The sequence below is a fragment of the Mustela nivalis genome, assembly GCF_964662115.1.
Source record: "Mustela nivalis genome assembly, chromosome: X".
NCBI classification, from domain to species: domain Eukaryota; kingdom Metazoa; phylum Chordata; class Mammalia; order Carnivora; family Mustelidae; genus Mustela; species Mustela nivalis.
This window is the reverse complement of record NC_139040.1, coordinates 2,507,180-2,520,053: the sequence shown is the minus strand read 5'-3', so window position 1 is coordinate 2,520,053 and position 12,874 is coordinate 2,507,180. Positions and strand designations below refer to the sequence as shown.

The following is a 12,874-nucleotide window of genomic DNA, read 5'->3' as shown; positions in this document are numbered from 1 at the left end:
GCCTTGGGAACCATCTCCCACTGACCTTAACCTGGGAAAGGCCTTTTAGTGTCATAGAAGCCGAGAAAAGTTGGGTGTAACTCATCATAGGAGATCAGCACAGCATGAATGTAGCTTGAGAAAATTAGACAGTTTCAGAGTCAGTATTAGCTAGTCCTCACATCAGCACAGAGGTGGTTTAGTGATGAATAAGACCTTGGATTTCGCTGGCTGATACGATTTCTACTAGGGTCTCACTAGCTTTCTACTTTGCCAGTAAATATTTATTAAGCTTTCCTAGTTTTCCCATGAAGAGACAGGGAGGGGACTGGCATTATTATTGGCTAGGTCTGTATTTCAGAAAGGGTTTCCAGCTTGAAGTATATAAAGATCCTACAGCCCTTGCCCAACTTGACACTAATAGGCACAAAACTATATGTGCTGGAATGCAGAGTTCTAAGCCTCCAGTCTAGTGCAGTTTACAGGGTTGTTCTGAGACCATGATAAAATTTAGTAGTCTGCAGTGTGACCTAGCAGTGTTATTATCTTTCATGGACTTCTTTTCATTTCATTTGAAACAAATGATCTGAAAAAAGGTAGGCTTTGGGATAGTGTAAATGTGCTGTTGTGTAGCAAGGCTGAATGGCTGTAAGCTTGAGAAACTCTAAGATCCTGGGTCTGTAAGAAGTTGACCTAGAATGGAGTCATCAACTCTAGAGGCCAGCAAGTGGATTTTCCCTAAAGCAGCTCACATGTACTGCTATCAACTTTCTGGGTTTATAGATGCCAACCTTCTGAGATTATAGGTCAGCAAGATGATGGCATATAGCCAGGTTCTCAGGTAGATGACAGGTTATGTCCCCACATCACCTCTTGGGTGAAGAACCACTATATTCACCACCCATCCTAATGGGTAGAATGATTAGACAGCACAAATAAATTTGCTGTATATCTCATTATGGTCTTTTGCATTTCTGGGCCTTTGTGCATCTGTCTTGAATGTCCTTCTTTTCTTTGCCTGGCAAAGTCTGAACATCCTTTAAATCCCAGCTCAAAAATTATTTTATTTAATAAGCATTTGCTGAGCTTGGACTGTGGTTTTAGTTCTACATAGTGGTGTATAGGGGCAGCTCCTCTTTATAGGGCTGAGTCTAGTGGGAGATAGCAATGATACATGTTGGGATAGTGAAAGCAATGCAGAATGGAGTAGAAGCAAGCATGTAGCTGGTTTGTGATGGACGACAAGACATAAGAGACATGACCTTTCTTATGCAAACTGAGGGATGAGTAGGAGTCAGCCAGGTCAAAGCAGGAAGGGAAGCAAATTTCTAGGCTGAGAAAGCACCCTACATAAAGGCCCTAAGATACAGTAGTACTTGATGTGTTGTTGAAATGACTGATGCATTGTAAGTGATGCAGGCATTGTGGTAAGGAGATTGAGCAAGACTTTTAAAGCCAAGTTTATATTTTGGATTTTATTTTATGTGTAGCAGATACCACTGAAAGGTATTAAACAGGCAAGGGACATGATATGGTTTACAGTTTAAAAGGCTAGCCCTGGGGGCGCCTGGGTGGCTCAGTGGGTTAAGCCTCTGCCTTCAGCCCAGGTCATGATCCCAGGGTCCTGGGATCGAGCCCCACATCGGGCTCTCTCCTTGGCGGGGAGCCTGCTTCTCCCTCTCTCTCTCTCTCTGCCTGCCTCTCTGCCTACTTGTGACCTCTCTGTCTCTCTCTGTCAAATAAACAAATAAAATCTTTAAAAAAAAATAATAAAAAAAAATAAAAGGCTAGCCCTGTAGTGATCCACGTGAGATCATGATGAAGGCTTGGACTGGGGTGCTGGTAATGGTAGTGAGGAGTAGGTGGTACAACATGAATTTTAAATTAGAGGCTAAGTGCACAAGATTGTCAGATGTGCTGAATGGGGGGATGAAAGAGAGGTGTCAAGATTTATTTCTGTGTTTTTGTATTGAGCATCTGGGCAAATGGTGCTACTTCTGTTAATTGATAAAGGAATGACCAAGGGAAGTACTGCATGTGTTGAGGAGTCAAGGATTTTGCTTTGAACATATTAAATTTAATATGAAAGAACTAGACTAGAGATGTTGAATTGCAATGAGAATTACTTTCCCTGCTTCCTGGGAGTGGGAGAATTTAGCAGAGGAAACAATGCAGGTGTTTTCTTCTCTTATTAGGTAATGAGACCCTTGAGTCAATCAAAGCTATGTTTTCACATGGGTTCAATTTTGGATCAACTGTAATAGGTCTCTCGCTCTGGGGATACACCTTTTCCAGCTTATTTAAATAGTATTAAGAAGTAGAAAGCAAGGGTGAATTAAGAGTGGGAGTGAAAGATGAGTAATCCCCCCCACCAAAAAAAAGCCTCTTGCGGTCCTTCAGTGGCTCAGTCAGTTTAGTGTCCAACTCTTGATTTTGGCTCAAGTCATGGTCTCAGGGTCATGGGATCAATCCCTACATCCCACATCAGCTTCTGCACTCTGCAGAGAGTCTGTTTGAGATATTTTCCCTCTTCCTCTGTCCCTCCCTGGGCTTGTGCACACTCTTTCTTAAATAAATAAATAAATCTAAATTTAAAATAAAAGCTCTCCAGTCTGAGTACAATTCAGAAGTTTAATAAACAGCCACTAAACATTGCACCAAAGCATTTGGAAACACAATTTCTACAGAAAGGCAAAGGTCAGGCTTTCATTCTAAACTCCTTTAGATGATCATTGACAGCCCCACCCACCCCACCACCCCCCATCCCCACATATCCACAACACTACACTCTTCTAGTCATGAAATTGCCTACAGACATACTCTTAGAAATAATGGGACTGGCATGCATTATCCCAGCAATGGCAGAGAAGCAGGGGATGGGGAGGGGAAAGATAGGCGCAAACGCAACCAGTGGCTAATGATAGACCCCTTAGGAGCTTTGTTTAGGGAGTGGGCGGGGAGAGTCTGATTTGGTGCCATCTGTGGCTTTAATTTGGGCTTCTGTGGCTGGGACTGCCATCTTAAACAGTTTCATTCTATTGAGCCATGACTATTAGAAGTGGTCTCCTTAGGTAACACATTATGACTTCTTTCTACAAATTTTTTTGGTGTCCAACCAAACTGCATTCAGGAGTCAGCAGGACTGTTGAGATCATGTTGGTTCAGAGGTCAAGTTGATCTGGCTTCTTAGACCTGTCTTCTTTTTGGTCTTTAGAAAGGGACCCATGATAGTTCTCTATTACAGACACTCGTAAATTGCCTAAGCAAGTCATTCAAATATCTGAGAGTCAGTTTATCTATCTTATAAAAAGTTTACAATTATAATACATTAAGAACAAACAAGATCAAATGGCCCCTTAGTTAAATATTAGCAAACTAGTAATAATGATTCACTTGACTCAAAAATCAACTAAACTCCAATTCACCCCTCTAGGAACTGGCATCAACAGAGGACCAGACTTCCCTGACAGAGTGAAAGCAGAGTTCTTAGGCCTGGGCTAGCATTTAAGGTATACAAGGCATGGAAGGAAGAATAGGACTTTTACCTGCCAGTGGCCCTCTCTTTTGAGCCAGACTTTAAGCTTTTACTACTCAGCCCAAATCTCTTGCCCCATCCAGTATTTGACTAGTTGCCTTGGCAGGGAGTTGACTTCCCTACATAATTTTTAAAAAATTGCATAGGCATTTGATCTAGATCTTTCTGTTTCTGTTTGTCCCTTTTTTAGTATAAATTACAAAAATACTTGATCCTTTTCCTGAAGAATTTGCAGGTTGTAATGAGTCTAAAATAAGCAGTGTCCAGCTGGCTATTGGGGGGGGCGGTGGTCAAAGGGCTTTTCTGAAGGAGAGATATACCAAAGATGATACTATTTTCCTGAGGGGCTGAACATGGCAGAGCATCAGCCATCTTGGGGCCAGGCTGGCCTAGTTGGTTCTATCTGTTTTGGCCATATATCATTGACAGTGGTGAGCCTTAACTGTCCCCACTAACCTCCAATTCAATAAAGAGTCAGGGGCCAGGTTCAGAGGCTAGCACTGGCTCCTGCCTTTTGCATAGTGGGCCTTGCTGTAGGTAAAGGAAATAGCAGGCCAGGACCACATGGGATAATCTGGCTTATGAATGAGTCAGAATCATCTGATCTGGACCAGTCAAGAATCTCCTTGGTCTGGACCACTCAAATAGCCAAGGTTCCCACTACAATTAGTAGAGTCTCCTGTTCTTTCTGCAGTGGGCAGAGTGCAATAAAATACATGCAGTGCCCTCAGCTGGGGGAGACTGGCAGACTAAGATGAGCAACTGAACAAATGGCAGTGTTTGGCTCTGATGAGGGTACACTCAGCAATGTCAGAGGGACAAGTAATTTTTCTGTTATTTTTTTTTTCGTTAAGATCCATAAATATTAATTGAGAGTCAGAGCTTGGTAGAGAGTCAAAAAGAAGAATCCTGAAACACAGAAAGGGGAGCCCTGGGGTTTAGGTGCCTGGATGCTTCCTAGGGTATACAGTGCTCTGGTTGCTGCATCACCACTATCTAGTGTTTGCGGATCATGCCCTTGATAGCTGACTCCCGGTTGACATAGGTGGCCCAGTAGACCAGATTAAAAATGGCAAAAAGCACAGGAAAAATGATGCGGGAAATTTTGTCAACCTTGCTGACACTGTTGTAGGTCTTGGTCTCGGTCGGGATGTCCTGCACGTAGGTGGTCTTGGGTGAAGCAATAATTGTTGGGGTTGAGGAGGCACTGGGAGCAGCGCCCTTGGAGATGGTGGAGAACTCAGTGTCCTTGGCCAGATTGATGGGATAGGTGGTTCCCACGATGTTGAAGGTGGTGCTGGTTTTCTTTGTTGGGGCTGCTGGTGTTTTCTTCTAAGAGCCAGAAAAAGTAGGGGAGAAGGGGGGACAAAACAAAAGCTAATTAATTCATTACACAGAGCACCTTCAGAGGTTGTAGGGAGGAGGAGCCATGAGGGAAGTTAAGAAACAGAGGCCAGGAAGCCAATAGCACTGAGTAGACAGGTTTGTGTCTAAGGATAATTGAAGATGAGCTTGAAAACAGAAAACTTGCATCATCCTGGTTTACTAGCTATGTGGCTTTGGCCAAGTAACTTCTCTTTGTGCTTTAGTCTCTTCATCTGTAAAATGAAAATCAAAATATTTGGCAGGGTTGTTGAGAGGATCAGATGAAAGAATGGTGGTAAGAATCACTGGGAAACTGTGAAATGTTGGTTGCATGTAGGGTTTTATATATTCATGTGATTTGATCCTCACAGTAACCCTATCAAGTAGGTAGGTGAGATTACTCCATTTGACAGATGACATAATTCAGCCTCAGACTGAGTAGCAGAGCCCACACTAGCCACCTGGGCTCCTGACTTTTATCCAGGGCTGTACTGTGTTGCTTTCTATAGGTGCGAGACACTTTTTTGGTTACCCGAGAAATAACTCCAAAAGGCTTCAACCATCAAGTGGCACATCCCCTGTGAGGAAGAGAGCTATGTGAGTCTGAAAGTCATTTCAACTTAAAGACACAATAAATACCATGGCATGTTTACATGCATCATTACAACAGTATCTCACCCTTCATGCACTGTAAATGTGTTCAGCAAGCTAGGGGGCACACCAGGGTTTTTCACTCATACATAGTTACAAGCAGGAGCCAATGTTTCCCTGGGGAGCGATGAAATGTTTCCCTCTGACACGGCAATCCCCTGGCTGTTTCTGCCTTTGTTATGACACTGTCTTTTGTAAATTTTTTTTTCAGAATTAAAAAAAGAAAAAACTCAATGAGAAACAAACATGCACACATGTGCCCATTTGTTCCTTCATACATGATTTCTATACTCATGACCCTCCATGAAGAAAAGAGGAAACAAAACTCAGGTCTAGAACAGAATAGAGTGACTGAGCTCATAGTTTATAGTGTTTTCTGTCTCCCCCTGTACTCTAGCCTTTTCTTCTTTCCATCCCTTTTTGTTTCTAGGGAAAAGTTGGGGATAGATGAGCTTCAGAAATGCCCAAGAGTATTTGATGAAAAGTGGTAACTACTTGCATTGCCCTAATTTCACATACCTCATTTGTTCCCTTTGTCAGTGTTCTTTTGATTCCCAGCATCTGTATTTTATTTTACTCCTCCTCTTCTTCTTTCCTTCCAGGGTCTCTCTACTCCCACCTTTCTCTTACTGACCCTTCTCCCCTAATCTCTTTCTTTTCTTCTTTACATTAGAGTCCCTACCATTTTTATCTTTCCCCCTTTAGACCATACTGCCATTTACCTTCCTGATCCTAGTATAACTTTGCCAAATATTTACTGAATACCTACTGGGTCAAAACTATGCTAGGTATTTAGGGATTGGTGGGAAGGTTAAAAGATGAATCCATTTCAATCCCTGTTTTCCAGGAGTTTACAGTCCAGTGGTGGAGAGGGTTGTAGGAATACATGAGTGTTACATAGTATGATCAGAGTTCTAACGGATATGAGCAAATTATAACAGATATAATGGGAATTCAGTAAAATGATGGGCTAAATACCTACAGATGTAGAAAAGGTAGCTCAGAGAAGGCAATGAATTTTTTGAACTGGGTCGCAGAAGATAAGCAGGAACTCATAAGATGAAGATATAGCACAGGTTAAGGGCACTGCTTATTTGAAAGGATGACAAGAAGTCTGCTGTAGCTGGGTCACAGTGTACAGGGCAAAGGCTTTGTATGCCCTGCTTTCCTATTCTGCCTGCCCTTGCTGACTTTAGAGTTTTCAATCAGAGGGGGAGTGTGGGATAAATGAGAAAGTGTTGGTTTAAGTACACAAGCCATCTCACTAATAGGACTTTAATAAAGCAACACAGTTTTACTCTTTAAGAACTGCAGCCAGATTGCTACAAGTAGAAGGGGGGACAGCACTCTAAGACTTCTAAAAACCTTGCAAATGCCTTAAATACTACATGGGACTCATTTATAATTAGCAACTTCGTTGTGTGAATAGAGGCATGCTGCTAAATGCTTCTGCTATTAAATAGCATTTTACTTGTTTGACTGCTTACTTATTAATTTGCTTAGTAATCTCTTTTTTTTTTGGTGGATGGACAAAGAAAAGAGGAGAAAGAAAAGAAAAGAACCCCACTACCTTGACTTTCACATTATTCCATTTAGTTATCATATAAGCTGGTTATGACCAAGTCTCTGAAACAGTCATTCCAAACATCAAACAATTTCTTTAACTTTATAAATCCTTTTTGTTCTATAGGTGAGGAGAAACAGAAGTGGATTTAATCTCAGATTTTTAAAGCAATAAAGGAAAATTTCATTTTAATTTCCCTTGCCCTTTCCAACATGGCACATTTTAGTCAACCATTCTAATTTTTTACCTAAATAGTCAGGAAGGAAATCAAAGCAAAAGCTGTACTATCAAGAAGACAGAAACAGGATGCAGAGATTAGTAGTTAATATTTATCTATTTCTGTACCTAGTTTTCAATATTTCCCTATGATCTGGAATTTGATAGATCCAAACTAGACTTAGTTTTGACCAAGCTATAATTCTATTCCTTCCTTCCTAGCCAAATGCCTAACTTAGTCATGTGATAGATGTTTAGTGAATAAAAAGATGACCTCCCCACACTGAGGACTCTCAATGTGATTTTTCATTTGTTCCTCCTTAGTCTTGACCTCTCCTATACAGAAAATAAATTTCCATAGTTCAGCTGGGAGTAATTCCCACACCACCAAACTGAAACTGACTCCTCCAAATTCCCCAAGTATGACTCCCAGGACAACGTTCCTTCTAGAAAGTCACCTCATGTGGATTTTAGGATGAGGCGATGAAAACTTTTATGGACCAATGCATGTCCAACTCAAGGGTTTTCCTCAGATGGCATTCATGTCTATTGTTCTAGAAGTGCAAAGTACAGGGTAAGTTGGAGCCCTGAATGTACTTGATATTCAGCCAAGCCATCAGAGTATATGCAGATATGGCCTAGAGCCTCTGAATCTACCCCATAGTAGACACTCAAATTTCCTGAACCCCAATTTTCATAAGTGGAGAAAAGTAATGGCATATATGTTATAAGGAAATCAAAGACAAATCAAAGAAGTTACAAAAAAACAAAAAAACATCCAGGACCAAATGGCTTCATGTGTAAATTCTACCAAACATTTAAAGAAGAGTTAGACCTATCCTTCTCAAAGCATTTTTAGAAGTTGAAGAAGAGAGAACACTTCCAAACTCATTTTATGAGGCCAGCATTACCTTGGTATCACAACCAAAAACACCACACACACACACACACACACACACACACGCATGCACGCACACACTACAGCCCAATATCCCTGATGAACATACATGCCAAAACCCTCAACAAAATATTAGCTAATCAAATTCAACAGCAAATTAATTAAAAGTAGTATATAGCAAGATCAAGTAGGATTCATTCCAGTGATGGAAAGACAGTTCAAGATCCACAAGTCAATGAATGTGATACACAACAATAACAAAAAAAGGATAAAAATCATGATCATCTCAATAGATGCAAACAAAGCAGTTGACAAAATACAACATTCATTTATGATAAAAACTCTCAACAAAGTGAGACTGGAAGAAGCATACCTCAACATAATAAAAACCATATATGACAAGCCCACAGCTAACATACCCAAAGGTAAAAAGCTGAAAGCCTTTTCTCTAGGAACAGGAACAAGACAAGGATGTCCATTCTCACCATTTTTTATTCAACATACTATTATAGGTCCTAGCCTCAACATAAAAGAAATAAAAGTCATCCCAATTAGAAAAAAAAAATAAAACTGTCATTATTTGCAGGTGACATGATACCATGTATAGAAAACCCTGAAGACTCCACTAAAAAGCAATTGGAACTAATACATTTAGTAAATTGCAGGATACAAAATTAACAGGCAGAAATCACTTGCAATTTTAAAAAAGATTTATTTATTTATTTATTTATTTGAGAGAGAGAGAGAGAGAGAGAGAGAGCACAATCAGGGCAGAGGGAGAGGGAGGAGCAGGCTCCATGCTGAGCAGGGAGCATGATGTGGGGCTGGATCCCAGGAGCCTGGAATCATGACCTGAGCCAAGGGCAGACACTTAAATGACTGAGCCACCGAGGTGTCCCATCACTTGCATTTCTATACACTAGTAATGAGCATTAAAACAGAAAGATAAATTTAAAAAAATTTTGATTTTCCTCTTAGGGAACTTAAGAAGCAAAATAGATGAGCATAGGGGAAAGGAAGGAAAAATAAAATAAGATGGAAACAGAGAGGTAGACAAACCATAAGAGACCCTTAACTATAGGAAGCAAACTGAGGGTTGCTGAAGGGAAGGAGGTGGGGGGAAGTGGTAATTAATTGGATGATTGGCACTTGATGTAATGAGCATTAGGTTTTGTATGCAAGCAATCACTAAATTGTACCACTTAAACTAATATAGTATATGTTAATTAAATTGAATTAATTAAATTTTTTTTAAATGTAAGAAAAAAGAGAAAACAATTTCATTTACAATTTCATTACAGTTTGAGGTTCCTCAAACATAAAAAATAAAATATCCAGGAATAAATTTAACCAAAGGTGATTTATGACATTGCTGAAAGAAACTGGACAACACAAGTGGAAAATTATACTGTCCCATGGTTTCGGAGAATTAACATTTAAAAAATATCTATACTACCCAAAGCAATCTATGGATTCAATGCAATCTCTGTCAAAATACCAAAGGCATTTTTTCATGGAACTAGAACAAAAAAATATCAAATTTATATGAAAGCACTGAAAGACCCCAAATAGCTAAGCGATCTTGAGAAAGTGGAACAAAGGTGGAGGTATCATGTTTCCTGATTTCAAACCATACTACAAAGTTATAAGAATCAAAATTGTATGGTACTGGCATGAAAATAGACACATATATAAATAGAATAGGGCATCCAGAAATAAACCTATGCATAAATAGCCAATTAAGCTGTGACCAAAGGATGTAAAAAGATCAAATGGGGGAAAGGCAGTCTCTTCAATAAATGGTGCTAGGAAAACTGAACAGCTACATGCAGAAAACCAAAACTGGACTACTCTCTTATATCATATAGAAAAATAAACTCAAAATGCATTAAAAGCCTGAGTGGAAGACCTGAAAACATAAAACTTTCAGAAGAAAACACAGGCAGCAATCTATTTGTCACCAGTCTTAGCAATATTTTTAAGACAAATCTCCTCAGAAAAGAGCAATAAAAGCTAAAATAAACAAATGGAATTATATCAAACCTAAAAGCTTCTGCACAGGAAAGGAGACAATCAACAAAATGAAAAGACTACATACTAAATGGGAGTAGATATTTACAAGTCATACATCCACTAAGGGGTTAACATCCAACATATATAAGGAAGTCAGACAACTTAATATAAAAAAAATTGATTAAAAAATTGGCAGAGAGGGTGCCTGGGTGGATCAGTTATTAAGCATCTGCCTTCAGCTCAGGACATGATCATGAGGTCCTGGAATCAAGTCCCACATCAGGCTCCCTGCTCAGCGGGGAGTCTGCCTCTCCCTCTCACGCTCCCCCTGCTTCTGTTCCCTCTCTTACCATCTCTGTCTGTCAAATAAATAAATAAAATCTTCAAAAAAAATTGGCAGAGGACTTGAAAACATACAGATGGTCAATAGACATATGAAAAGATGTTTAGCATCACTATCATCAGGAAAATGTAAACCAAAACTATAATGAGGTATCTCCTCACATTGGTCAGAGTGGCTATTAGCAAAACGACCAAAAAAAGTATTGGCGAGAAAAGGGAAACTGCATATACTGTTGGTAGGAATGTTAATAGATTCAGGTACTATGGAAAACAATATGGAGGTTCCTCAAAAAATTAGAAACACCCTATGATTCAGTAATTACACTACTGGGTATTTACCCAAAGAAAATGAAAACACTAACTTGAAGGGATACATAGACCCTATGGTTATTGCAGCATTATTTGTAATGGTTAACTTATGGAAGCAACCTCAGTGTCCATCAATAGATGAATGGATAAAGGAGATATGGCATATATGTATACAATGGAAATTACTCACCCATAATAATTAAATCTTGTCAATTGCCACAACATGGATGGACCTAGCGGGTATTATGCTGAGTAAAATAACTCAGAGATTTCACTTATACACAAATACCATATGATTTCACTTATATCTAGTATCTAAGAAAACAAAACAGAAATAGGGTCTATATAGAGGTTACTTGGTTACTGAAGAGGGAAAGGATTGGGGAAACAGGTAAAATAGGTGAAAATGATTAAGAAGTACCAACTTCCAGTAAAATTAATCATGGAGATGTAATGTACAGCATAAGGAATACAGTCAATAATATAATAACTTTGGTAACAGTAACTATACTTATGGGGATCATTTCATAATGTATAAAATAAATCATTGTATACATCTGAAACTAAGAAGATACTGTCAATTATACTTCAATTAAAAGGGCAAAAAATAATCCCAAAAACAAAATGGAAAAAAAAAAAAAAAAAAAACAATCGACCCGATTTTTGGCAAGGCATCTGACTTCAGCTCAGCTCATGATCTCAGAGTCATGGAATCCAACTCTGTGTCAGGCTCCCTGCTCAGCAGGGAGTCTGCTTCTCCTTCTCTTCCTGCCCTTTCCCCTGCTTGTGCTCTCTTTCTGCCCTCCAAATAAATAAATAAATTCTTTAAAAAAAAAAAAAGAAAACCATAATGAGATACCTACCACCTCATTAGGATGTATACTATCAACGACAATAAAACAGAAAATAACAAGTTTTCACAATGATGTGGAAAAAGCGGAGTCCTTGTGCACTGTTAGGAATGTACAATGGTGTAGCCACCACAGAAAATGGTATGTCGGTTCTTTAAAAAATTAAAAATAGAAATAAAGTGTGACCCAGCAATTCTACTTCTGGGTATGTATTCCCAAAAATTGAAGGCAAGATTTTAAAGAGATTTGAACACGCATGTTCATAATAGCATAATTTCCAAGATCCAAAAGCCAAATGCAACTGAAGTGTCTGTAGAGAAAAGAATGGATAAGGAAAATGGGTTCTAGCCACACAATGGAATATTAGTCATCCTTGGAAATGAAGGATATTCTGACACATGCTAAGACATGAATGAATGTTGAGGTCATTATGCTAAGTGACATAACCCAGTCACAAATGACAATTATTATATGATTTTACCTAAATAAGGTACTTATAGTATTCAGATTCATAGAGACAGAAAGTAGAATGGTTGCTAGAGATAGGGTAGGGGGGAGGATGGGGATTAATTGTTTAATGGACAGTTTCAATTTGGCCTCCTGAGGGAAGGGGCCATGTTTTACTTTTCACTGCTGTACCCCTAGCACCTAACACACAACCTACCATGTAGTAGACACTCAGTAAATTCTTAACAAATGAATGAATAACTCTGCAGTTTCTCAAAATCCATTATTCTGTATTCTTTGTTTTCTTAACCAGACATTGCCAGGTGGTATATTACAGCACTTGCTTCCCAGGATCATCAACTTCCTCAGTCACTCCATTCAATTATTCTACTTGTTTCTGAAAAAAATTTTCCATAGCCATTGATGGATTGGTGGCATTTATAAGCCTATATTCTTGAATTCTTCTAATTTTTCAATCTGCCTGCAATCTTCCTCCGTGTTAATAATCAATTCTGTTTTCTATTTCTTATAAAATATATTTTAAATCTTGACAATTCCTTTTACCTTCTCCATTAAGGATATAAATACTATTATATGAAATTTACTTTAACTCACTGTGTACCTTTCTACCTACCAAAACATAGATAGTATTTGAAAGCAGGTCAGGGGTAAAGAAGTATGACATCTGTTAGAGAAAATTTAAG

General features: G+C 39.0%; 1 protein-coding gene across 3 annotated transcripts in view; it reads right to left on the bottom strand.

Moving 5' to 3' along the window:
• Nucleotides 1–4,340: 4,340 nt before the first annotated feature.
• Nucleotides 4,341–12,874, bottom strand: part of GABRA3 (gamma-aminobutyric acid type A receptor subunit alpha3) — a 387,573-nt gene continuing 379,039 nt past the window's right edge. For all 3 annotated transcript variants that reach the window (XM_082716626.1, XM_082716628.1, XM_082716627.1), the window contains one exon: nt 4,341–4,846. In XM_082716626.1, coding sequence (XP_082572752.1) covers nt 4,511–4,846 — 336 coding nt within the window. In that variant the 3' untranslated portion in view covers nt 4,341–4,510. The remainder of the gene's footprint in view (nt 4,847–12,874) is intronic.